The sequence below is a fragment of the Stomoxys calcitrans genome, chromosome 1 (genome assembly GCF_963082655.1).
Source record: "Stomoxys calcitrans chromosome 1, idStoCalc2.1, whole genome shotgun sequence".
Classification (NCBI taxonomy): Eukaryota; Metazoa; Arthropoda; class Insecta; order Diptera; family Muscidae; genus Stomoxys; species Stomoxys calcitrans.
Genome location: NC_081552.1, coordinates 237,365,326 through 237,392,772, shown reverse-complemented (window position 1 = coordinate 237,392,772; position 27,447 = coordinate 237,365,326). Strand labels below are relative to the sequence as shown.

At 39.8% G+C, this 27,447-nt stretch overlaps 1 protein-coding gene across 3 annotated transcripts in view; it reads left to right on the top strand.

The window, feature by feature from the left end:
- The window catches only part of LOC106094116 (uncharacterized), a 97,062-nt gene extending 84,254 nt beyond the window's left edge, over window positions 1–12,808 (top strand). For all 3 annotated transcript variants that reach the window (XM_059360447.1, XM_059360448.1, XM_059360449.1), the window contains exons 5-6: window positions 1,911–2,090; window positions 11,683–12,808. In XM_059360447.1, the coding sequence (XP_059216430.1) occupies window positions 1,911–2,090; window positions 11,683–11,705 (203 nt within the window). In that variant the 3' untranslated portion in view covers window positions 11,706–12,808. The remainder of the gene's footprint in view (window positions 1–1,910; window positions 2,091–11,682) is intronic.
- Window positions 12,809–27,447: the final 14,639 nt, after the last annotated feature.

Here is a 27,447-nt window from a genome sequence, read left to right as displayed (position 1 = left end):
ACCTGGTGGTCTTATAAAGACCTGGTGGCCTTATAAAGACCTCCGGGTGTCTTTATAAGTCCTCCGGGTGTTTATAAGACCACCTATATACACCCGGAGGACTTGTAAAGACTCGGTGGTCTTATAAAGATCACCGAGTCTTATACAGACCTGGTGGTCTTATAAATACCAGGTGATCTTATAAAGACCTAGTGGTCTTATAAAGACTTGGTGGTCTTATAAAGATATAGTTGTTTTATAAAGACCTGGTGGTCTTATAAAGACCTGGTGGTCTCATTAAGACCTGGTAGTCTCATTAAGACCTGGTGGTTTTATAAAGACCTGGTGGTCTTATAAAGACCTGGTAATCTTATAAAAACCTGGTGGTCTTATAAAAACTTGGTGCTCTTATAAAGGCATGGTGGTCTTATAAAGGCATGGTGGTCTTATAAAGACCTGGTGGTCTTATAAAGACCACTGTTGATCTTATAAAGACCACTGTTGGTCTTATAAAGACCACTGTTGGTCTCATAACAACCACTGTTGGTTTTATAAAGACCACTGGGTGTGGCATAGACGATACTTGTGGTCTTATAATGGCCACTGTTGGTCTTATAAAGACCACTGTTGGTCTTATAAAAACCACTGTTGGTCTTATAAAATCCACAGGTGATCTTATAAAGATCACTGGTGGTCCTATAGAGATCACTGGTGGTCTTATACAGACCGCTGGCAGTCTTATAAAGATCACTGTTGGTTTTTTAAAGACCGCTGGTGATCTTATAAAGATTACTTGTGGTCTTATAAAGGCCACAGGTTGTTTTATAAAGACCAACAGTGGTCTTATAAAGACCACTGGTGGTCTTATAAAGATCTACGGCTGTATTATGAAGACCGCTGGTGGTCTCATAAAGATTACTTGTGGTCTTATAGACAACTGTTGGTTTTTAAAGACCGCTGGTGGTCTTAAAAATTCCACTGGTGGTTTTTAAACACCGCTGGTGGTATTAAAAAGACCACTGGTGGTATTAAATAGACCACTGGTGGCCTTAAAAAGGCCACTGGTGGTCTTAAAAAGAGCACTGGTGATCTTATAAAGATTACATGTGGTCTTATAGACCACTGTTGGCCTTATAAAGACCATGAGTGGTCTTATAAAGACCATGAGTGGTCTTATAAAGACCATGAATGGTCTTATAAAGACTACTGGTGGCCTTACAAATCCACTTATAAAAACCACTGGTTGTCTTTTTAAGACCTGTTGGTCCTTGGTCTTTTAATACACTAAATTTTCTTCCTATAGCTGTTTTGCTTTTATGGCTTTTACGAGAAATGGTCACCATGTGTTTCAGTGTCACATTAAAGTTTATGCGTTTTCTCACTAAGTTCTTCAGTAATTGTAAATGCAAAAATCAATTAAACATTTCCCTTGCCACAATGTCAACGTTGCGAAAAAAAAGTCCTCTAGACTTTATTAGAATTGTGCTCATGCTTCACATTAATGCCATAATAATTGAATACAAAAGTGACAACCTTTGCATGCTTTCTAGCGAGACATTTAATGCGCACTAATCCTTTCGTTTTTAATCAACTTTGTGTGTGTGTAGGTGAGTGTCTGCGTGTGTATGTAGCAATATTGTTGTCCCCAATCGCATTTAAATCCTTATACTATTGGTGGCCCCTTGTTTATATTTTCTTTTTGTTGGCTCTCATGCTGCCTCCATGTTAGGACATTAAACTCTTAGGGCTCTCCTGCCATTCGACGAGTCAGAGACGCAGGCATTAACAACTAATACCCTGCTTAATAATCTAATACTCTGCTCTAATATTAATGGACACATTTAATTTACTCTGGATTTGTTTTTTTGTATTTTCTTTGTATTAAAACTCGTCCTTGCTGGTGTTTGTTTTTTCTCTGTGTGTTTTTACAGCTTGCCGCTATGAGAAAGGATCCTGGTCCGAATGTGCCACCGGTCAAATGACACGCGCCGACAAATTGAAAGCAACAAGCGATCCATCCTGCGAAGCAACACGTGTCATTAAGAAGAATTGCAAACCTGGCAAATCCAAGGATAAGACTGCCAAGGAACAGCGCAAAAATAAAGATAAAGGTAAGCTGATGGCCATGGCTAATGCTAATGCTAATGCGACTACTAAAACTAAATGACATTGACGCCAGCCATCTTTGACATTATACTTGCTGGCTGGCTGGCTGGCTGGTTGCTTGCTTGCTTGGCCATATTCGCCAGTAACAGTTAATTATGTTAAGAACGTAATGGTTATGCCAGAGGACAATGAAGATGTCCTTGCTTTGCAAAAAGGATGTTTGTGAAATTAAGGAAATTATGATGTGGCAAGGCCAGGTTATATGCTGAACATTTGCCTTTTCTTTTTGGCATACCAAGTTCTCGTTGAAGCGAAATCAATACAAGCCGACCGAATGAAGGCCATTTATGTTTTTGCAACTTCACTCTCCCTCGGCCTTGCAGAGAGAGACAAAATGACAATATTAATTTCAATTTCATTTTAATTTGACTCTCCTGCCATAATCGGTTTATTTCATGTCAATTAGAATGTAAACTCAAAAGGGGGAAATTGGATTGGATGTCCAAAGCCGAAAAGTAATTCAATAATCCTAGTGGGAAATCTAAATGTGTCGTGGTCGTTTCAAATGTTGATGAGATTCAATTTAATTTGAATTCCAATTTTTTTACACCCACCACCGAAGGATGGGGGTATATTCATTTTGTCATTTCGTTTGCAACACATCGAAATATCCATTACCGACCCTATAAAGTGTACATATTCTTGATCAGCATAAAAATCTTTGACGATCTAGTCATGTCCGTCCGTATGTCCGTCCGTCCGTCCTTACGTCCATCTGTCCGTCCGTCTGTCCATCCGTCCGTCTGTCTGTCCGTCCGTCCGTCTGTCCGTCTGTCCGTCCATCCGTCCATCCGTCCGTCCGTCTGTCCGTCTGTCCGTCTGTCCGTCCGTCCGTCCGCCTGTCCATTGAAATCACGCTACAGTTATTTAAAATAGAGATATTGAGCTGAAACTTTGCACTGATTCTTTCTTTTGTCCATAAGCAGGTTAAATTCGAAGATGGGCTACATCGGACTATATCTTGATATAGCCCCCATATAGACCGATCCGCCGATCTAGGGTCTTAGGCCCATAAAAGCCACATTTATTATCCGATTTTGCTGAAATTTGGGTTTTGGGCCTATTAAAGGCACATTTATTGTCCGATTTTTCCAAAATTAGGGACAGTGAGTTGCTCAAGGCTCTTCGACATCTTTCATCAATTCGGCCCAGATCGGTCCAGATTTGGATGTAGCTGCCATACAGAGCGATCTCTCGATTTAAGGTTTTGGGCCCATAAAAGGCCCATTTATTGTCCGATGTCGCCAACAATTGGGACAGTGAGATTTTTTAACCTCTTCGAAATATTTCTGCAAGTTGGCTCAGAAGGGTCCAGATTTGGATATAGCTGCCATATAGTCCGATCTCTCGATTTAAAGTCTGGGCCCATTAAAAGGCGCATTTATTGCCCGATTTAGCCGAAATTTAGGACTGTGAGTAAGCTTAGGCTCTTTGAAATCTTCCTGCAATTTTGCCCAGATCGGTCCAGATTTGGATATAGCTGCCATATAGACCGATCTCTCAATTTAAAGTTTTGCCCCATAAAAGGCGAATTTATTGTCGCCAAAATTTGGGACAGTGAGTTGTGTTAGGCCCTTCGACATCTTTCTGTAATTTGGCTCAGATCGGTCCAGATTTGGATATAGCTGCCATATAGACCGATATCTCGATTTAAGGTTTTGGGCCCATAAAAGCTCAATTATTGTCCGATTTCACCGAAATTTGGGACATTGAGTTGAGATAGGCCCTTCGACATGCGTGTCGTATATAGTTCAGATCGGACTATATTTAGATATAGCTGCCATATAGACCGACTTCCCGATAAAGGGTCTGAAGCCCATAAAAGCTTCATTTATTGCCTGCTTTCGCTGAAATTTACGACAGTGAGTAGCTTTATTCCTCCCATTATAGGAACCAAATAAGGTTCAGATCGGACTATATTTTGATATAGCTGTCATATAGACTGATCTTCCGATAAAGGCTTTGTTTATTACCCGATTCTGCTGAAATTTAAAACATCTGGTCTAAATATGGTTCATATCGGACTATATTTAGATATAGCTGCCATATAGACCGATCTCCCGATAAAGGGTCTGAAGCCCATAAAAGCTTTATTTATTACCCGACTTCGCCGAAATTTGAAACAGTGAGTAGTTTTAGGCCTCTCGACATCCGACCCAAATATGGTTTAGATCGGACTATATTTGGATATAGCTGTCATATAGACCGATTTGGCGATAAAGGGTCTGAAGCCCATAAAAGCTTTATTTATTAACCGATTTCGCTGAAATTTAAAATAGTGGGTGATTTCAATCCTCGTGACATATCGGACTATATTTAGATATAGCTGCCATATAGACCGATCTCCCGATAAAGGGTCTGAATCCCATAAAAGCTTTATTTATTGCCCGCTTTCGCTGAAATTTACGACAGTGAGTAGTTTTAGGCCTACCACTACAAGACCTAAATATGGTTTAGATCGGACTATATGTAGATATAGCTGCCATACAGACCGATCTGCCGATAAAGGGTCTGAAGCCCATAATAGCTTTATTTGTTACCCGATTTCGCTGAAATTTGCTACAGTGGGCTATGGCCCGGCCGAACTTCATGCCTTTTTATAACCTCCGCTATAGGATGGGGGTATACTAATTTCGTCATTCTGTTTGTAACTACTCGAAATATTCATCTGAGACCCCATAAAGCTTATATAATCTTGATCGTCTTGACATTTTATGTCGATCTAGCCATGTCCGTCCGTCTGTCCGTCCGTCCGCCTGTCCGTCCGTCCGTCTGTCTGTCGAAAGCACGCTAACTTTCGAAGGAGTAAAGCTAGCCGCTTGAAATTTTGCACAAATACTTCTTATTAGTGTAGGTCGGTTCGGATTGTAAATGGGCCATATCGGTCTATGTTTTGATATAGCTGCTATATAAACCAATCTTGGGTCTTGACTTCTTGAGCCTCTAGAGAGCGCAATTCTAATCCGATTAGGCTGAAATTTTGCACAACGTGTTTTGTTATGATATCCAACGACTGTGCCAAGTATGGTTCAAATCGGTCCTTAACCTGATATAGCTGCTATATAAACCAACCTTGGGTCTAGACTTCTTGAGCCTCTAAAGGGCGCAATTCTTATCCGATTGGATTGAAATTTTACGTAACGTGTTTTGCTACAATGTCTAACAACTGTGCTGATTAAGGTTCAAATCGATACATAACTTGATATAGCTGCCATATAAACCGATCTGGGATCTTGACTTCTTGAGCCTCTAGAAGGCGCAATTCTTATCCGACTTTATTGAAATTTTGCACATAGTGTATTGGTATCACTTCCAACAACTACGCTAAGTATGGTTGAAATCGGTCCATGTTTTGATATAGATGCTATATAAACCGATCTTGGGTCTTGACTTCTTGAGCCTCTAGAGGGCGCAATTCTTATCCGATTGGAATGAAATTTTGCACGACGTGTTTTGTTATGATATCCAACAACTGTACCAAGTATGGTTCAAATCGGTCCATAACCTGATATAGCTGCTATATAAACCAACCTTGGGTCTTGACTTCTTGAGCCTCTAGAGGGCGCAATTCTTATCCGATTGGAATGAAATTTTGTACAACAGCTTCTTTCATGACCTTCAATATACGTGTCTAATATAGTCTGAATCGATCAATAGCTTGCTACAGCACCCATATAAACCTATCTCCCGATTTTGCTTCTTGAGCCCCTACTAGGCGCAATTCTTATCCGAATGAACCGAAATATTACACAATGACTTCTACAATGTTCAGCATTCATGTATGGTCCGAATCGGACTATAACATGATATATCTCCAATAGCATAACAGTTATTATTCAATATTCTATGTTTGTATAAAAAGAGATACCGCGCATAGAACTCGACAAATGCGATCAATGGTGGAGGGTGTATAAGATTCGGCCCGGCCGAACTTAGCACGCTTTTACTTGTTACTTGTTTATTTTTTTTATTAACGCCTTTTAAAATTTCCCTACGGCAAGGCTGGCCATATCAAACACAGTCTAAATGAATCCAGCGATTTGTTTTATTTCCCAATTTTTTCAGACTAATTTTAAAATTTTAATTAAATTTTCCAATAATTTCTAAAGTTATTTTTACATTTCCCACGGACAGCTGTCATTACCATCTTTAAATCAACAACTCTATTTTTTTTTTTCCTTATAATTAAAACTCTTCTTGACCTCATTTATAAAAACTCAATTATTGAATGCTCGTTCGCTGTTTTTATACAACTTCGGAGAATTCGCATAAAAATCTCCCACACACACACACACACACCTGAGTGAACAAAGAGTAAATTACGATTGCATTGGCAGCTGCATTTGCTACCAAATCAATGGAAGTGAATGGGAATGACAGCAACAACGACAACCTTAAGTTATTCGATAATGAATGAGTTTCCATTGCAAGATATGCGCACTCTCGTTGTGTGTGTGTGTGCGAGTGGGAGGGAAGAAAGGTCCAGAGTCATTCAATGCAAAGTCCTTTGTTGTCTGCAAATAAAGTGGCTAATGAAGCAGAACTTGCTCGATATAAAGGACATCATAATTGATTAACGACAGCACGAGCTAATGACTTCAACTCCAATGATTCATTCTCCATTGTTTTCCATTGAAAGCGAATGCTTGAAACTGCCAAAGAATGACAGATATTAGGGAGAGAGAGAGAAAGAACTTCATTCAAAGAACAAAATAATGGATGATTTGTAAGGGGGTTTTTATTTAATAAGGTAGAAAAATAAATTTTTTGAATAGTTTAAGGAACCTCTCCGAGAATTATGCAAATAACATGTGGATCTTGGAGAAGGGTGTGTAGGACGTACTTAACTCACCATTGCATGCTAAGCAGGCATAAGAAATGCAACACGGCAGAAAACTTACGTTTAGTACCGCATTTGGTGCCATTTCGTACTTTCTTTACCGATTGAGCTATAGTTCAGATATCTTTCCATGTAGGTTCAACTAAGAAATATTGCTAGGTGACTAAATGATTTGTTCACAAATCGTTCATGTTGGTACCAAAAAGTATTAAATAGTACGAATATCCACTTTTACAGCGAACGGAGACAGTTGAAATTAAATGGTTTGGTAAAAATGAGCAGAGGCCTCCCTAGCGCTTATGTTAGCTTGTGGACTATGACGGACTATGACGCTAAACCCTTGAGTTCTAATCCTGAAGAGACCAACAGAAAATCAAGCAGAAAGGAGTTAAGTTCGGCCAAGCCGAACTTTGGGTATATGGGTAAACCCCCTTTCGTTACAATCCGGTGAAAATTGGATAACTTAAGCACCCAAATTCGGCACGGACATTGAGTGGTCTAATATCTATAAAACACTATTCAATTTTGTGGAACAAAATATTGGACTTTTTGGCAGCTATATCCAAATATACACCAATGTGAACCATATTAAGGTCGGATATCGGGAGGCTCAGAAAAATTCACTGATTCAAATTTCAGCGACATCGGGTAATAAATAAAGCTTTTATGGGCTTCAGTCCCCTTATCGGCAGATCGGTCTAAATGGCAGCTTTATCTACATATAGTCCGATCGAAACCATATATAGGTCTATATGACAGCTATATCTAAATATAGTCCGATCTGCACCATATTAAAGTCGGATATTGGGAGGCTTAAAACTGCGCACTATTCCAAATTTCAGCGATATCGGATAAAAATTAAAGCTTTTATGGCCCTCAGATCCATTATCGGGAGAACGGTCTATATGGCAGCTATATATAACTAAAGTCCGATCTAAACTATATTTAGGTCAGATGTAGGTAGGCGTAAAATAACCCACTGTTTAAAATTTCACCGAAATCGGGTAATAAATAAAGTTTTTATGGGCTTCAGACCCTTTATCGGCAGATCGGTACATATGTCAGCTATATACAACTAAAGTCCGATCTGCACCATATTAAAGTCAGATGTCCGCAGGCTTAAAATAACCCACTATTGCGAATTTCAAAGAAATCGGGTAATAAATAAAGTTTTTATGGGCTTCGGACCCTTTATCGGGAGATCGGTCTACATGGCAGCTATATATAACAAAAATCCGATCTGAACCAAATTTAGGTCAGATGTCGGCAGGCTTAAAATAACCCACTGTTGCGAATTTCACCGAAATCTGGTAATAAATAGAGTTTTTATGGGCTTCAGACCCTTTATCGGGTGATCGGTCTATATCCGAAAATTTCAGCGAAATCGGATAAAAATTAAAGCTTTTATGGCCCTCAGACCCTTTATCGGGAGTTCGGTCTATATGGCAGCTATATCTAAATAAATTCGAATCTGAACCATATTTAGTTCAGATGTCGGGAGGCTTAAAGTAACCCACTGTTTTTAATTTCAGCAAAATCGGGTAATTATTACAGTTTTTATGGGCTTCAGACCCTTTATCTGGAGATCGGTTTATACGACAGCTATGTCTAAATACAGTCCGATCTGAACCATATTTACGGTGGATGTTATTAGGCTTAGAACTGCGCACCATTCCAAATTTCAGCGAAATCGGATAAGAATTAAAGCTATTGTGGCCTTCAGACCCTTATCGGGAGATCGGTCTATATGGCAGCTATATCTAAATATATTCCGATCTGAACTATATTTCGGTCAGATGTCGGGAGGCTTAAAGTAACTGTTTCAAATTTCAGCGAAATCAGGTAATACATAAAGCTAACGAAGAACATTACCACCAGGACCCGAGCAGGGGCTAACTTCGCACACATCAATGAGTGCTTTCCGATTCAAGTTTAAACTCAATGATAAGGGACCTTTTTTCATAGTCGAGTCCGAACGTCGTCCCGCAGTGCGACACCTCTTTGGGAAACATTTTTTAAATGACCATGCATGCATGATAAACACCGCTCTGTGCGATGTTCTCGCCAGGATTCAAATGCGTTCAGCATCATAAGCTACAATGGTAGGAATTCGATATCCGCATTCGGGGCGAAGTGTCCCCATCCTAAAAAGCTATTAGAGAGTTAAAGAAGGCGCAGCGAAGCGGGCCCGGTTCAAGTAGTAGCTTCCATATATATCTTCGTCCGATTTGGACCAATATTGCAATAATGTGGTCATATATTAAGCGATTCTACCAAAATTTGGCAGGAAAGACTTTCTTTTGACTTTCTTTCGAAATCGGTTCAGATTTATATATATATATATATATATGTATATATATATATATATATATATATATATATATATATGTATATATATATATATATATATATATATATATATATATATATATACATATATATATATATATATATGGCATATATATATATATATATATATATGCCACTGCAAGCGCATTTGTTGACCAATCTGCCCAAAACTTTGTTTGCTTTGTTGGAAATCGGTTCAGATTTAGATATAGCTTCCATATATATGTTCGCCCGATTTTGAGAAATATTGCAATAAAATGGTCATTTGTTAACCGATTCTCCTGAAATTTGGCTGGAAAGATTTTCTTATAACTCTCGACAGTACTGGCGAATTTCATCGAAATCGGTTCAGATTTAGATATAGCTGCCATATATGTATATCGCCCGATTTTCACTTCTAGAGCCATTGCAAGCCCATTTATTGACCAATCTTGCCAAAACTTTGCACAACGCTTTCCTCGACAACAACCACAATAAACGTAGAGTTTGGTTAAAATCGGTTCAGATTTAGATATAGCTCCCATATATATGTTCGGCCGATTTGCAGTAATATTGCAATAAAATGGTCTTTTGTTGACCGATTTTATTGAAATTCGGCAAGAGGGATTTTCTTTTGACTGTCAATATTACTGGTGAATTTCATAGCAATCGGGTCAGATTTAGATATAGCTCTCATATATATGTTCGTCCGATTTTGAGAAATACTGCAAAAAAGTGATCATTTATTATCCGATTCTGTCGAAATTTTGCAGGAAGGATTTTCTTATGACTCTCAATATTACTGGTGAATTTCATGGAAATCGGTTCAGATTTAGATATAGCTCTCATACATATATATAGCCCGATTTTAACTTCTAGAGCCATTGCAAGCGCATTTATTGACCAATCTAGCTAAAACTGTTTACAACGCTTTTCGCGACGACTACCATAATACACGTAGAGTTTGGTCTAAATCGGTTCAGATTTAGATATAGCTCCCCCATATATATTCGTCCGATTTGGACTAATTTTGCAATAATGTGGTCATTCGTAAACCGTTTCTGTCGAAATTCGATAGGAAGTATTTTCTTATGACTCTCAATATTACTGGTGAATTTCATGTAAATCGGTTCAGATTTAGATATAGCTCTCATACATATATATCGGCCGATTTTCACTTATAGAGCCATTGCAAGCCTATTTATTGATCAATCTTGCCAAAATTTTGCACAACGCTTTCCTCGACGACTACCACATTATCTGAGAAGTTTGCTCGAAATCGGTTCAGATTTAGATATAGCTCCCCTATATATGTTCGTCCGATTTGGACTAATTTTGCAATAATGTGGTCATTTGTAAACCGTTTCTGTCGAAATTCGATAGCAAGTATTTTCTTATGACTCTCAATATTACTGGTGAATTTCATGTAAATCGGTTCAGATTTAGATATAGCTCTCATACATATATATCGCCCGATTTTCATTTATAGAGCCATTTCAAGCCTATTTATTGATCAATTTTGCCAAAATTTTGCACAACGCTTTCCTCGACGACTACCACATTATCTGAGAAGTTTGCTCGAAATCGGTTCAGATTTAGATATAGCTCCCCTATATATGTTCGTCCGATTTGCAGTAATAATGCAATAAAATGGTCTTTTGTTGACCAATTTTATTGAAATTCGGCAAGAGGGATTTTCTCTTGACTGTCAATATTACTGATGAATTTCATGGAAATCGCTTCAGATTTAGATATAGCTCTCATATATTTGTTCGTCCGATTTTGAGAAATATTGCAAAAGAGTGATCATTTATTATTCGATTCTCTCGAAATTTGGCAGGAAGGATTTTCTTATGACTCTCAATTTTACTGTTGAATTTCATAAGAATCGGTTCAGATTTAGATATAGCTGTCATATATGTATATCGCCCGATTTTCACTTTAAGAGCCACTGCAAGTGCATTGTTTGACCAATCTTACCAAAATTTTGTACAACGCTTTCCTCGACGACTACCACATTATCTGAGAAGTTTGCTCGAAATCGGTTCAGAATTATATATGGCTCCCATATATGTGGTCGTCAGATTTTGGGTAATTTGCCATAATGTTGTCATATGTCACTCATAGTTTTTACAGTTTGAACATATTTGCTTGTATTTTGATATGGATTGTTTAATAACCCATCTGAAAACATCCGGCGAGATCCATCAATATCGGTTCAGAATACGATATAGCTCTCTTATTGTGCTTATAGGGTAGATGTAGGGTTTTATACATACGGCACTGCCCGTCTTTTGACATTCTTTACTGGCTATTAAAAGCGTTATTATTTTTATAAACCTAAATCCTCTTTTTTTTTGCATTTTCAGGTGCCCGCAAAGGACGTGCTTAATTTTCTTTCCAAGTCTTAACTCACAACAAGACTCCCAGCGACATATTTTTGTTTTAAAAATATGAGAAGACAGCAAAGAAGAGCAAAAACAAAAACAAAAAACACACAACCTTAAATAATCTAAGAAAAAAAAAACAATTATAATTATGAAATAAACAAACAAAGAATTCGCAGAAAACCAAACATCCCCCCCCCCCTTCCCCAGAAGAAAATTTATTAATAATAAACATAAGAAGAGATGAGGAAAAGCTAAGGAGATTCAAAAATCAATCCCTCCCTACCACTATCCAAAAAGAGAAATAAACCAAAAGTCCACTCCTTCTTGCTCCTTCTAAACACAGACAGAAGCCACAGCCAGAATTAAAACAATTTCAAAAAAAAAAAAAAAACACACAAATAAACCAAAACAAAAATAGTTGATGTAATAATTACTCAAACACAAAAGAGAAGGATACCCTAAGAAAACTTCAAAATGGAAAGAAACATGAAACCCCTTCCTCCCCACAAAATGAAGTATAGTTTTAATATTTTATTTGTATTATTGATAATATAATCGAAAATATGAAAACTAAAAAAAAAAAAAAACAAAAAATATTTCATACCCCAGCCCACAAAAAAAAAAAAAACAAAAAAACATGCGAGAAACTTGATATGGCAAAACATTGCAAAACATTTTCCAAATACAAAAGCCAAACCCAATGGTGCCCCCAAAATTACAGAATTTTAAATGGTAAACTAATTTTAACCAAATCATAATGAAAATCTCCCCTCGTAAATCCTCCTATGTCCTTAAAATCAAAACAGAAGAAAGAAATGAGAAATGAGAAAAAAAAAAAAAACAAAAATCCAATCATAAAATAAAGCAAACAAAAACTTTTTAACAAGCTCAACTGATTACTAAAATAAATAAACAACAACAAAACAACAACAACAACAAACATACTAATACCATAAAAAAAAATACATGTCACACATACATACACACTCAGCCATAGTTATACAGTTTGACATACATACACTGAAATGCAAGCATTTGCTGGTCAACAACTTCAAACCGGAAACGGAAATAGCCTAACCTATATTCAAATGATACAAAACAAAAATTCTTAAAATGGGAATGTTTAAGGTGAAAATAGCTGGACATTTCCCAAGATATACCATACACAACAACAACAACAATAAAAACAAAATACCATTATAATACAAATCATATTTTCCCCACTACATTCTTACTAACCAAAAAAAAAAAAAAAAAATCATAAAAAATTACTTCATAAAACCAATCAGACCACACAGCTCATCAATATTTCATGCAGACCACACACTCGAGGTGGCCTAGAGAAACGAATTAAAACAACAGCAAAAACCAAAAACAAATTAAAATAAAAAATATATACATAACAACAAAATTATGGTAATTTATTAATTACAAATTAAAATTAAAACGAACAAACCACAAAATTAAAAGCGTATGAGCAAAATAAACTACAAAAAAAAAAAACAAAAGAACGAACAAATAACATGATCAATTTAAACCCTATCCCAGAACAACAAAAACCAACAACAACAAGAACAACATGAAAATAAAGACATGACAATTAATAAATGAAGATGAACATCATTAAAAATACATAAAACAAAAACAAATAAATGAACATACAAACCACATATAAAACAAATAAAATTAAATTAAAAAAAAAAAAAATTAATATTATTATTGATTTATGTAAGATCCGAATTAAACTCCCAACCAAAACACGAAAAAAATCAAATTAATTAACAAAAAACCAAAAGGACATAAACATTTTCTTATAAATTTATAAGTTTTAAGGTATATTGATGATAACAAACAACAACAACAACAAGAAAACAAAAAAAAAATCCAAACCACAAAAAAATATATATATATATAAAATTATTATTAGTTGTATCCTTAAACTGATCAATAAAAATTAAAAAGTTTAAAACAAAACCACACACATTCCAAGAGTTTCAATCATCAAATCACATCATCAAATCGGAACTAGACGGGTATGTATTGACAAGTAACAGTTCGGCCGGGCCATACTATGGATACCCAATAAATGCGCCTTTTATGGGCCCAAAACCTTAAATCAAAAGACCGGTCTATATGGCAGCTACATCCAAATCTGGACCGATCTGGGCCAAATTGAAGAAGGATATCGAAGAGCCTAACACAACTCACTGTCCCGAATTTCGGCGACATAGGACATTAAATGCGCCTTTTATGGGCGCAAGACCTTAAATCGAGAGATCGGTCTATATGGCAGCTATATACAAATCTGGACCTATCTGAGCCAAATTGAACTGGGATGTCGACTGACCTAACATAACGCACTGTCCCAAATTTCAAAAAAATCGGATAATAAATGTGGCTTTTATGGGCCTAAGACCCTAAATCGGAGGATTGGTCTATACGGCAGCTATATTCAAATCTGAGCCGATCTGGGCCAAACTGACGAAGGATATCGAAGGGCCTAACACAACTCACTGTCCTAAATTTTGGCAAAATCGGACAATAAATGCGCCTTTTATGGGCGCAAGACCTTAAATCGAGATATCGGTCTATATGGCAGCTATATCCAAATCTGAACCCATCTAAGCCAAACTGAACTGGGATGCCGACTGACCTACCATAACTCACTATGCCAAATTTCGGCAGCTACATCCAAATCTGGACCGATCTGGGCCAAATTGAAGAAGGATATCGAAGAGCCTAACACAACTCACTGTCCCGAATTTCGGCGACATCGGACAATAAATGCGCCTTTTATGGGCGCAAGACCTTAAATCGAGAGATCGGTCTAAATGACAGCTATATCCAAATCTGGACCGATCTGAGCCAAACTAAACTGGGATGTCGACTGACCTAACATAACGCACTGTCCAAAATTTCAGTAAAATCGGATAATAAATGTGGCTTTTATGGGCCTAAGACCCTAAATCGGTGGATTGGTCTATATGGCAGCTATATCCAAATTTGGATCGATCTGAGCCAAACTGAACTGGGACGTCGACTGACCTAACATAACGCACTGTCCAAAATTTCAGCAAAATCGGATTATAAATGTATCTTTTATGGGCCTAAGACCCTAAATCGGTGGATCGGTCTGTATGGCAGATATATGCAAATCAGAACCGATCTGGGCCAATTTCATGATGGATGTCGAAGGGTCTAAGACAACTCACTGTCCCGAATTTCAGCGAAAGCGGATAATAAATTTGCCTTTTATTGGCATAAGACCATAAATCGGTGGATCGGTCAATATGGCAGCTATATCCAAATCTGAACCGATCTGGGCCAAATTGATCAAGGATATCGAAGGGCCTAACGTAACACACTGTCTCAAATTTCAGCAAAATCGGATAATAAATGTTGCTTTTATGGGCCTAAGACCCTAAATCGGAGGATCGGTCTATATGGCAGCTATATCCAAATCTGAACCGATCTGGGCCAAATTGATCAAGGATATCGAAGGGCCTTACACAACTCACTGTTCCAAATTTAGGCGACATCGGACCATAAGTGCGCATTTTATGGGCTCAAGACCTTTAATCGAGAGATCGGTCTATATGGCAGCTATATCCAAATCTGGACCGATCTGGGTCAAATTGAAGAAGGAAATCCGAGGGCCTAACGTAACATACTGTCCCAAATTTCAGGAAAATCGGACAATAAATGCGCCTTTTATGGGCGCAAAACCTTAAATCGAGAGGTCGGTCTATATGGCAGCTATATCCTAATCTGGACCGATCTGGGCCAAATTGAAGAAGGATATCGAAGGGCCTTACACAACTCACTGTCCCAAATTTAGGCGACATCGGACCATAAGAGCGCATTTTATGGGCCCAAGACCTTTAATCGAGAGATCGGTCTATATGGCAGCTATATCCAAATCTGGACCGATCTGAGCCAAACTGAACTGGGATATCGACTGACCTAACATAACGCACTGTCCAAAATTTCAGCAAAATCGGATAATAAATGTATCTTTTATGGCCCCAAAACCTAAAACCGAGAGATCGGTCTATATGGCAGCTATATCCAAATCTGAATCGATCTGAGCCAATTTGATGAAGGATGTCGAAGGCCCTAGCGTAACTCACTGTCCACAATTTCAACAAAATCGGATAATAAATTTGGCTCATATTGGCCTAAGACCCTAAATCGGCGGATCGGTTTATATGGCAGCTATATCCAAATCCCGACTGATCTGTGCCAAATTGAAGAAGGATGTTGAAGGGCCTAAGACAACTCACTGTCCCTAATTTTGGCAAAATCGGATAATAAATGTGGCTTTTATAAGCCTAATTCCGTCAATTCAAGAGTGTGCGGCTGGCAATAGTGCCTCGCATACGACCTCAAGGTTCATCTCAGATATCCGAGGTTCATCAGAGGATTCCTTCAAGGTTTCCTATCGTCGCCTCGATTATACCGTGATGGTGTGAGCTGCTCCCAACCTCAATCCATTCTCCCACCGCCTTAAGTCTCATAACGGCAGTGGCTGCCTCACACTTAATCTGTATGTCAAAGGGTCGGATATCTGAGAACGTCTCCAGTGCTCTAGTGGGCGTGGCCCTCATCGCTCCGCCTATGCCAAAACAAAATGTTCTCTGAACCTGTTGTATGGTTCTTGTGTTGCACCTTTCTCCACCAAACTACTGAGGCGTATGTAAGTATTGGTCTAAACACGCTTCTGTAGGGCCAGTGGACTATCCTAGGATTCAGGCCCCATTTCGACCCTATGGCCCGTCTACATAGTGCCCAATATCTGTGAGCCCCTCAGTACGCTCTTGAATATGACATTTCCAATTAAGTTTCCTGTCCAAGATCACACCTAAGTATTTGACCTTGTCAGATATCAAAATTTTTTCGTTGAGGAAACATGGTACGTTAACTTGGCCCACCTTCGTCTTCCTCGTGAATAGGCATACTTCAGCCTTCTCTGGGTAAACATTGAGACCTTTGCGTCTAGCCCAGTCATATGCAAGACTTTTTCGGCCCTTCTGCATAGGTGGTTCGGATCCTTAGCCCTCAGAAGTATTATACCATCGTCTGCGTAGCATATGCAAATTTTGCCCGTGAGCATTCCACTAAGGAACAGGGGCCAACTTCTCCCATATCAATGAGTGCAGTCCGATTCAAGTTTAAGCTCAATGAGAAGGGGCCTCCTTTTTTTTAGCCGAGTCCGAACGGCGAGTCCGACACCTCTTTGAAGAGAAGTTTTACATGGCATCGTACCTCACAAATGTTGCCAGCATTGGGAGGGGAAAACCACCGCTGAAAATTTTTTTCAGATGGTCTCGCCAGGATTCGAACCCAGGCGTTCAGAGTCATAGGCGGATATGCTAACCGCGTCTGCGTAGTAGACGGGTTCAAATCGCTCCTCAGTCACCATCCGTAATAGGTTATTTATGGTTGTCACTCAAAGGAGTGGCGATAAAATGCCCCTTTGTGGCGTGCCTTGTGCCACTTTCTTCCTTATATTTATGTCAAGGGACACATAATTTATCCAATTGTTCCATACCATCTGGTTTATCCAGTCTCTAGGGACCCGGTCCACTGGATACTGGTCTAAGAATTGGATCAGTATATCGGTCCGCACATTCTTAGAAGCCCCCTCGGTATCAATGCATACCGCCAGTGTTTACGTTTTGGCATCGAAGGATTCTTCTTTTTTATGCTCAACCTCATGCAGGACAGTCTCCACCGTCCTTCCCTTGACATAGGCATGCTGGATTGGATCAGTGTGTCGGTCCGCACATTGTTAAACGTCCCCTAGATGTCAATGCATACCGCCAATGTGTACGTCTTGGCATCGAAGGATTCTTCTTTTTTATGCTCAACCTCGTCCTGGATAGTCTCCACCGACCTTCCCTTGCCATGGAAATGCTGTTTGTATTTGAGCAGTTCGCTGGATGTTCTACTCTTTATCATGGTGTCCACAATACGTTCCATGGTTTTGAGTAGAAAAGGCGTAAGGCTTATGGGTCTGTAGGCCTTTGGTGTCGCATAACTTTCCTTGGCGGGCTTAGGTTTAAACACCACCCTTGCCTCCCGCCAGGCTTTCGGAGTATATATTGGGTTGCCCAAAAAGTAATTGCGGATTTTTTCACAGCTTGTGACTCTGTAATTGCATTCTTTCTTCTGTCAGTTATCAGCTGTTACTTTTAGCTTGCTTTAGTATATTTGATTAAAGTTTATTCTAAGTTTTATTAAAAATGCATTTACTTTCTTTTAAAAAATCCGCAATTACTTTTTGGGCAACCCAATACAAGTCCTAGGCACGCTGTGAAAATATTTGCCAGATGAGGCGCCAGCTAGTCTGCCTCTTTCTGTTGTAACGAAGGAAATATTCCATCAAGTCCGGGTGACTAAAATGGTTTGAAGCTCCTCAAGGATTCCTTAACCATAAATTCCATAATTATAAAACTTCGATTAACGTCATTATTCCAAGATTCCGTTGTCTCCGTGAGTCCCGTCGTATCCTGTGGAAAATGGGTTTTCATCGAAAGCCTCCATTGTCTCTGCTCTCACTCTCATGTCACCTCTAAAGTTTTAGTTTGGACATGGATTTTTGAGAGAAACTTTTTTTTTCTTGGTGCCGTCATTAACGCTATTGACCTGTTCGCAGAAAAGCTTCCAGGAGGCACGTTTTGCCGCTCAGGTAATCCTATTGTATTCCTAGAGCCGTGTGTAACACACATCCCAATAAACTTCCGCTTTTCTACTACGTGCTCTGTTTAAAAGTCTGCGGACCTCTTTCCCAATATTGCGAATCTCCCCGGTTATCCAGGGTTTTCCTTGGGCTGATTTCCTTTCCCGAATAGGACAACTATGTTCGAAGGACCCCACCAGAGCAGTCGCAATCCTTTTGACATTTTCGTCACAGTCTTCTATGCTTGGACAGGAGGTTTATGCCCGCGATAAATCAATGTTCTGGTAGGTTAACACCAATTTTTTTTTTCTACAAGAAACCTGCCTTCAGAATGTCGAAAGACGATTAAGAACATATTAACTGTATTGTATACCAGATCAATAATTCCAAGCTTTACAAACGCAATGACTAGATTGATATACCCCCATCCCATGGTGGTGTGTATAAAAACTCGCTTCAATGCTATAACTTCAATGAAAATCAGCTTTAGAATTAAAATGCCCCTCGCTATAACAGCTATTTGAAATACTTCAATATCAACCGGCAATAATGCCGGAAACGGAAAGCTAACAAAAATCAAACACAAAAGCACACACACGCACAGATACACGAGCTCGCATCATAAATAAACACAAAAACACACACACACAATCCAGCGAAAAACAACGGAAATAACCATAAACCTACACATTCAGTAGGCGCACACACATATACACATCTGCTTATGCTGCTGTAGTATATGGGCATACATAAATGATAATAAAAATCCCGAATGAAGCCAATTCTATGGAAATAAACTTCAGGATTTTTTTTTCGCTTAACTTTGCTGCTGCTGGGGTTTTCATGTTCCCATCCCAAAGAAATTAAAACATGCAAAACACAACTAACTGCTGCCTCGTCTGATTTAACCATCCACAATCTCCATGTTTCCCCAAACCAACGGCTTACATCCTGTAGGACAACAAAAGCCATTGGTCTGCCATTTTCGCGGAAACATTCATAGTTTAACCAGTATCACAAGAAGAAGAAGAAGAAAACAACAAAAAAACTCTGCCCTATTGCTGCTATTCCAGCTCTATTGTTCCCGAGGCGAAGTTTTGAGAAAAAATGGCCATTATTCTAGAACAACAAAACCATCACAGTCAATCCGACACGCTATGAAGCTCTGTTGAAAATATATATGTGTGGAAAGTTGTTAACAAGTGAAAAAAGAAGTAAAGTTAGCTAAGAACGAACTTTAAATACCCTTGCACTACTTTCCACCATAGAATGGAGGATATACTTCTTTAATCTTCCGCAATAAGTCGAAAACCAACGGGCCAAAATTCGGAAGATTGCTCAGTAGAAGACTTGGGCGAGATCATTTGGATAGTCCAAGCATAGAAGACATTGACGACAATGTCAACAGGATAACGACTGCTCTGGTGGGGTCCTTTGAAGATAGTTGTCCTCTTGGGGAAAGGAAATCAGCCCAAGAAAGTCTCGGATGTCAGGGGAGAGTAATTGCGCCCTCTAGTGGCTCAAGAAGCCAAGACCCCAGATCGGTTTATATGGCAGCTATATCAGGTTATGGACCGATTTGAACCATTCTTAAAACAGTTGTTGGAATTCATAACAAAACACCTCATGCAAAATTTCAGCCAAATCGGATGAGAAATGCGCCCTCTATTGGCTCAAGAAGTCAAGACCCGAGATCGGTTTATATGGCAGCTATATCAGGTGGTGGACCGATTTAAACTATTCTCAGCACAGTTGTTGAAAGTTATAACAAAACAACTCATGCAAAATTTCAGCCAAATCGGATAAGAATTGCGCCCTCTAGACGCTCAAGAAGTCAAGACCCAAGATCGGTTTATATGGCAGCTATATCAGGTTATGGACCGATTTAAACTATTCTCAGCACAGTTGTTGAAAGTTATAACAAAACAACTCATGCAAAATTTCAACCAAATCGAATAAGAAATGCGCCACCTATTGGCTCAAGAAGTCAACACCCCAGTTCGGTTTATATGGCAGCTATATCAGGTTATAGACCGATTTCAACTATTCTTAGCACAGTGGTTGGAAGTCATAACAAACCACCACATGATGAGAAATGCGCCCTCTAGTGGCTCAAGAAGTCAAGACCCCAGATCGGTATATATGGCTGCTATATCAGGTTGTGGACCGATTTCAACTATTTTGAGCACAGTTGTTAAAAGTCATAACAAAACACTTCATGCAAAATTTCAGCCAAATCGGATGAGAAATGCGCCCTCTAGAGGCTCAAGAAGTCAAGATCCCTCATCGGTTTCTATGACAGCTATATCAGGTTATGGACCGATTTGAACCATTCTTAATAAAGTTGTTGGAAATCATAATAAAACACCACATGCAAACTTTCAACCAAATCGAATAAGAAATGCGCGCTCTATTGGCTCAAGAAGTAAAGATCCCACATCGGTTTATATGGCAGCTATATCAGGTTATAGACCGATTTCAACTATAGTCAGTTGTTGTAAGTCATAATAGAACATCTCATGCAAAATTTCAGCCAAATCGGATGAGAAATGCGCCCTCTATTGGCTCAAGAAGTCAAGACCCCAGATAGGTTTATATGGCAGCTATACCAGGTCATGGACCGATTTGAACTATACTCAGCACAGTTGTCGGAAGTCATAACAAGACAACTCACGCAAAATTTCAGCCAAATCGGATAGGAATTGCTCCCTGTAGAGGCTCAAGAAGTCAAGACCCCAGATCGGTTTATATGACAGCTATATCAGGTTATGGACCGATTTAAACTTTTCTTGGCACAGTTGTTGAAAGTCATAACAAAACACTTCATGCATAATTTCAGCCAAATCGGATAAGAATTGTGCCCTATAGCGGCTCAAGGAGTCAAGACCCCAGATCGGTTTATATGGCAGCTATATCAGGTTATGGACCGATTTGAACTACTCTTAACACAGTTATTGGAAGTCTTAACAACACACCTCATGCATAATTTCAGCCAAATCGGATAAGAATTGTGCCCTATAGCGGCTCAAGGAGTCAAGACCCCAGATCGGTTTATATGGCAGCTATATCCAAACGTGGACCGATATAGCCCATTTACAATCCCAACTGACCTACCCTAGTAAAAAGTATCTGTGCAAAATTTCAAGCGGCTAACTTTACGCCTTCGAAAGTTAGCGTGCTCTCGACAGACAGACGGACAGACGGTCGGGTCTTAGACGAATATTTCGAGGAGTTACAAATAGAATGACTAAATTAGTATACCCCCATCCTATGGTGGAGGGTATAAAAATTTCTCTCACAAGATATGGGAGTGAGAGCAGAGACAACGGAGGACATGTTGAGGCTTTGGATGAAAAGCCATTTTCCGCAGGAATCTACGCGACACACGGGGACAACGGAATCTTGGAAGAATGGTGCCGATCGAAGGCTTATCATTACAGAGTTTATGTTTAAGGAATGCTTGAAGATCTTCAAACCATTTAAGTCACCCGGACCTGATGGAATATTTCCGGCATTACTACAGAAGCAGGCGGACTATCTGACGCACCATCTGGCCTATACTTTTACAGCGTGCATGGGACTTGCATACACACTGAAAGCCTGGCAGGAAACAAGGGTGGTATTTATAGTCAAACCCGGTAGGACAGGTAAAACCCTATGCGGTGATCCGGAACGTGAGAGGACGAGACGGAGATCAGTATAGCTTTTGGTATCGTAACGGGACACATAGGACTACGAGCTAATTTTTACAAAATCGGTGCGGCATGTGATAGCATGTGTAGGCCGTGTGCGGAATATGATGAGACGTTGGAGCATCTTCCATGTATTTACCCAGTTTTCAAGGCAGAAAGACATCGGTATTTATATGGGGACACCAAACCAAACATAAACCAACATAGGGGAGTGCTATGGAAAAGAATTAAGGATGATTGTGTAACATAGGCAATATAATTTTTGAATATCGGGAGGGGGGACGGACCCTCCCCCTCACCCCAAAAGTACTAAAAGTGGACCGATCGAAATAATATGGGATTCAAATGAAAGGTATTCAAGAGTAGAATACGAATTTCATAATAAAAGTAGGGTCCAAGTACCTGGGGGGCCGCCCCAGCCCCAAAACCCCTTAAAATAGGTTTATTTGACGATTATGACAATATGGGACTCAAATGAAAGGTCTTCGGGAGTAGATTACGAATATGATCACGAAATAGGAATAAGCTTTATATTTTATTGATAACGGAAGGGGGCGGACCCTCCACCGTTACCCCAAAAACACCACCAAAAATTAAAAGTGGACCGATATGGACAAAATGGGTATCAAATGAAAAGTATGCGGGAGTAGATAACGAAGCTGGCATACAAACTCATGTCGAAGTATAGGGGGTCTCCTCACCCCCACAAATACGCCCAAAATGGGCACATTATCCCATCACGGTTATATGAGACTCGGTTTGTTTCTTCAGTATAGACTGAAAAACGGCAGCTCCGATTTTCTCGAAATTTTCGCAAATTGTGTAGGATGGTCTGGAAAAAAACATAGGCTATATAATTTTTCGGTATCGAAAGGGGAACGGACCCTCCCCCCTAATGCCAAAAACAAAACCCAAAAATCAAAAGTAGACCGATCGAGACAATATAGGTATCAAATGAAAGGTATTACGGAGTAGAAAACGAATATGGTATTAAAATTTGAGTCTAAGTACCCATCGGTCCACCCCAACCGCAAAAACTCCCTCAAACAGACGTTCATTTCAATATGGGGCTCAAATAAAAGGTATTCGGGAGTAGATTTCGAATTTGGCATACAAAATCAGATCAAAGTATAGGGGGCAATAGCGCTATTAGACCTATTATGATATGTGGCTGAACCGATTTTCTTAAAATTTTCATAGATTTTCTATGTTACCTTCCAGACAAACGTAGGATATACTATTTTTAGATATCGGATGGAGGCGGACCCTCCCCTTTTCCGCAAAAACGCCACCCATATCCGAAAATGGTCCGATCGGCACAATAAGGGTATCAAATGAAAGATAATGGAGACCAGAACATGAATATGGTATTGGAGATCAGGTTCTAGGCGCTCGTAGAAAATATCCTTGGTCTGCTTGCTCGTCTTTTTCTTCCTTTGGGGCATGGGCACAAAAAAGGCTGATGTTGAAGAATTTAGCTTTTATGTGGATTGTGGCTAGCCTCTCATCCACCGGAGTAAAGCTGAAGGCAAGGTGTTTCAGTCTCCGACTAACCACAAATCCACAGCCAAATTCATGCTATAGTATAGTTCCTCACCGTTTGGTGTTGTAGTGACGCCATTCCCAGTTCATCACACTTCCTGTAAGGCTGTAATATCTGCCTTGTACTTCTCTAATACAGACGCTAGCGCATATACTGCACCTTCTCTATAGAGAGTGCGGACATTTCAGGTGCAGATCCGCAAATCATGGTCCTTTTTTCGTTTGCGTGAGTCGTCAACGTTGGGGGGGTCCGTTTTTACTGTTCCTTTGTATCTCATAGTAGTTCCCAGTTTTCCGGGGGCGAGTTACTGGCCCAGCGCCTCAACCGCATGGGTTTTGTGGGATGGCGCATGTATCCCTCATTGTGGCGAACCGCTTGCTCCAAGATCCGACGCTCGCTTCCAGCCGCCCCTAACCTGGGAACAGAAGCTGATGTTGGCCATTGGTTGTCATCTCGAGTATCATTGCCACTCAGAGCCAGTGCCAGCTGACTCCTCACTGAGACTCTCCTCTCGAAAATCGCTGACTGCCCGCGGCCGCATTTGCAGCTACTCCGCATAAAAATGGAGCTTTCCACCATCCGTAACCTTTGGACGCACCCGGTAGCTTTCAGCTAAGTTTCCCGTGATAACGATGGACACCACACAAGTCCGAGCTACAAGTTCCAGACTGTATAGTGCTCATAGTTATCCCGTAACTACTTTTCCCGTTTGAAAACTTCTGAGAAAAGTTTAGTTCAAAATCTCTTCTGAAAATTTAATTCTCAACCCTTGCACTCTACTTTCCCATGACTTTTACAAGCAATACTAAATGTTTGAGAAACCTTAAGACTCATATTTTGCTGCGTTACCAACGTCATGACAAAACAATGGCGACTACAACAACTTTCAAAACCAAAACAAAAAATTATTCTAACCACAGGCCATGCAGACTTCGTTGGAGTTTTAACCAATTTCAGCCATTTGCACGGATATTCCTCAACGTTTGTTTTGGTCATGTGAACCATGAGCGGAACGACCGGCTCATGAACCGGACCATGGCTGCTACCAGGACACAATATTGCGGAGACAATAAAACCGCACAACCAACATGCAATAGAGTGGTAAAGCAGAGCGGCAGAGGTAGAGCAGGACTCATATCCTTTGAATAGCTATATGCCACAGGGCTAAATGTTTTATGGACCACTTTTAGTTTTGCTTTGAGATGAATTGAGGGGGAAAAAAGAACTGAAAACGACTTTTATTTAGACAACACAACATGACATAAAGCATTAAGAGAGAGTATCTAAAACTTGGCGCAGAGACATGTTAAAAGCGCTTGCAAAATATACAGACAACGATACTTAAATGCATTATGTAATAGAAAGCGAGCAAGCCATAATGGTACCTTAGCAAGGATGTTTAGCATAGGAATATGTAAAGGTTAGGTTAAGAAAGGATAAAAGTTTGAACTCAAGCAATGCGGCACAAAATTGCTTTTAAGTTGGTTGATAATCAATTAGCTTCTAGGACTTACGATCAATAGGAGGAGCGAAATCATTAGCATATTGCTGAGATTGTTCGAATCTGTATAACCATAAGGAGAAAAGTATAAAGACAAAGAAGGAAATTTGGCTGCAGCTTCAGATGGTGTGCTTAGAATATGGAAATACATGTTTCCCAGCTGCAAGTATCCGAAATTGGCGACAAGGATACCACAAAACCTGATAACGGAATGGAAGGTATTCCATCTAGACAGAATGAAGTTAGAGCAGCATTAACCCGGCTAAAAGACAACAAGACAGCAAGAACCGATGGTTTACAAACTGAACTAAGTAAGACAGAAGGTGACTATCAATTGAGGATTGCAAAGTCGACCTATTGGTTCAAAGGTGTTACACTGATAGCAAAACGGTGTGGCAAATTCATGCACAAATGTTGTCATTATCATAAATATAGACGTTGTTGAAAATATTGTCAACATGCAGAGTTGATTTTGTGAACGCGCATTGTAGGTTCACACGAGTTGTGAATAAAATCCCTACAAAATGTGCAAGTTAGACCGTCCCATGCTATAAAGGGGAATTTTTTTTTTTTTGCACATAGGGATACCCAAACCCCAAAATTTCAAAATTTGCCCATGAACAGGGCAAAAGATCAGGGGCAAACTTCTCACCTATCAATGAGTGTAGTCCGATTCAAGCAAGTTTAAGCTCAATTATAAGGGGCCTCCTTTTTATAGTCGAGTCCGAACGGTGTGCCACAGTGCGACAACTCTTTGGAGAGAAGTTTTACATGGCATAGTAGGTCACAAATGTTGCCAGCATTAGGAGGGAAAAACCACCGCTGAAAATTGTTTCTGATGGTCTCGCCACGATTCGAACCCAGGCGTTCAGCGTCATAGGCGGACATGCTAACCTCTGTGCTACGGTGGCCTCCGCTCTCAACCTTTGCCCTCTTTTCTGAGTCACTTTCGGTGTCCACCAGGACGTAATGGTCTTACGCGTTCTGGATATTCCTTAAGAAGCTTTGTTCACTCACTCCCTTAGGTCAGAGTAAATTTATGTGGCAGTCTCACCATCAGCCACCGGACTCACTTTGACGTTTTCGTCCATTGTGATACCACAGGAACATGAGAACGAAAATGTCCTTCTAGTTCATGCTGTTGAACCATGCTTTAAAAGGCCAACAACTTGGGAATGTTCTGAGAAACTTCCGGTGTCCACCAGGATGTGTTGGTCTTACGCGTTCTGGAACGCATAGTTCACTCACTCACTTACGTCATATTAAATTTAGGTTGCAGTCTTTCCATCAGCCACCAGACCTACTTAGACGTTTTCGCCCATTGTGATACCGCAGGAACATGAGAACGAAAATGCCCTCTAGTTCATACTGTTGAATCATGCTTTAAAATGCCAACAACTTGGGAATGTTTACACCCGCTAAATCAGACAAGTTCTCAACGAAATGAGAATCTAAAGTGGAACTCCTTCACATACAGCAGATGTTTCTCGATGACCTCACAGCTTCGGTAATAGTCGTTGGTGGATATCTTCAGTCTGTCAGCATGTTTTCCGATCAGGCAGTGATCTATCATGGCGGAAACAATGGCCGAGACGATCTTTTGATAGCCATATCCAAATATAGACCGATCTGAACTATATACGACACAGATGTCGAAAATCCTAACATAAGCCACTGTGTCAAATTTGAGCGAAATCGGATTATAAATGCGTCTTTTATGGGACCAAGATTTTAAATCGAATGATCGGTCTATATGTAAACTATTTCCAAATCTGAACCGATCTGGGCCAAATTGAAGAAGGATATTGAAGGCCTTAACACAACTCACTGCCCCAAATTTCGGCGCAATCGGACAATAAATGCCTCTTTTATGGGCCCAAAACTTTAAATCGAGAGATCGATCTATATGGCAGCTATATCCAAATCTGATCCGATCTGGGCCGAATTTAAGAAGGGTATCGAAGGTCCTAACACAAGTCACTGTCCCAAATTTCGGTGAAATCGGACAATAAATGCGACTTTTATGAGGCCAAGACTTTAAATCGAAATATCGGTCTATTTGTCTGCTATATCCAACTCTGGACCGATCTAGGCCAAATTGAGGAAAGATGTCGAAGGGCCTAACATAACTCACTGTCCCAAATTTCGGCGAAATCGGACAATAAATGCGCCTTTTATGAGGCCAAGACTTTAAATCGAGAGATCGGTCTATATGGCAGCTATATCCAACTCTGAACCGATTTAGGCCAAACTGAGGAAAGATGTCGAAAGGCCCAACACAACTCACTGTCCCAAATTTCGGCGAAATTGGGCAATAAATGCGCCT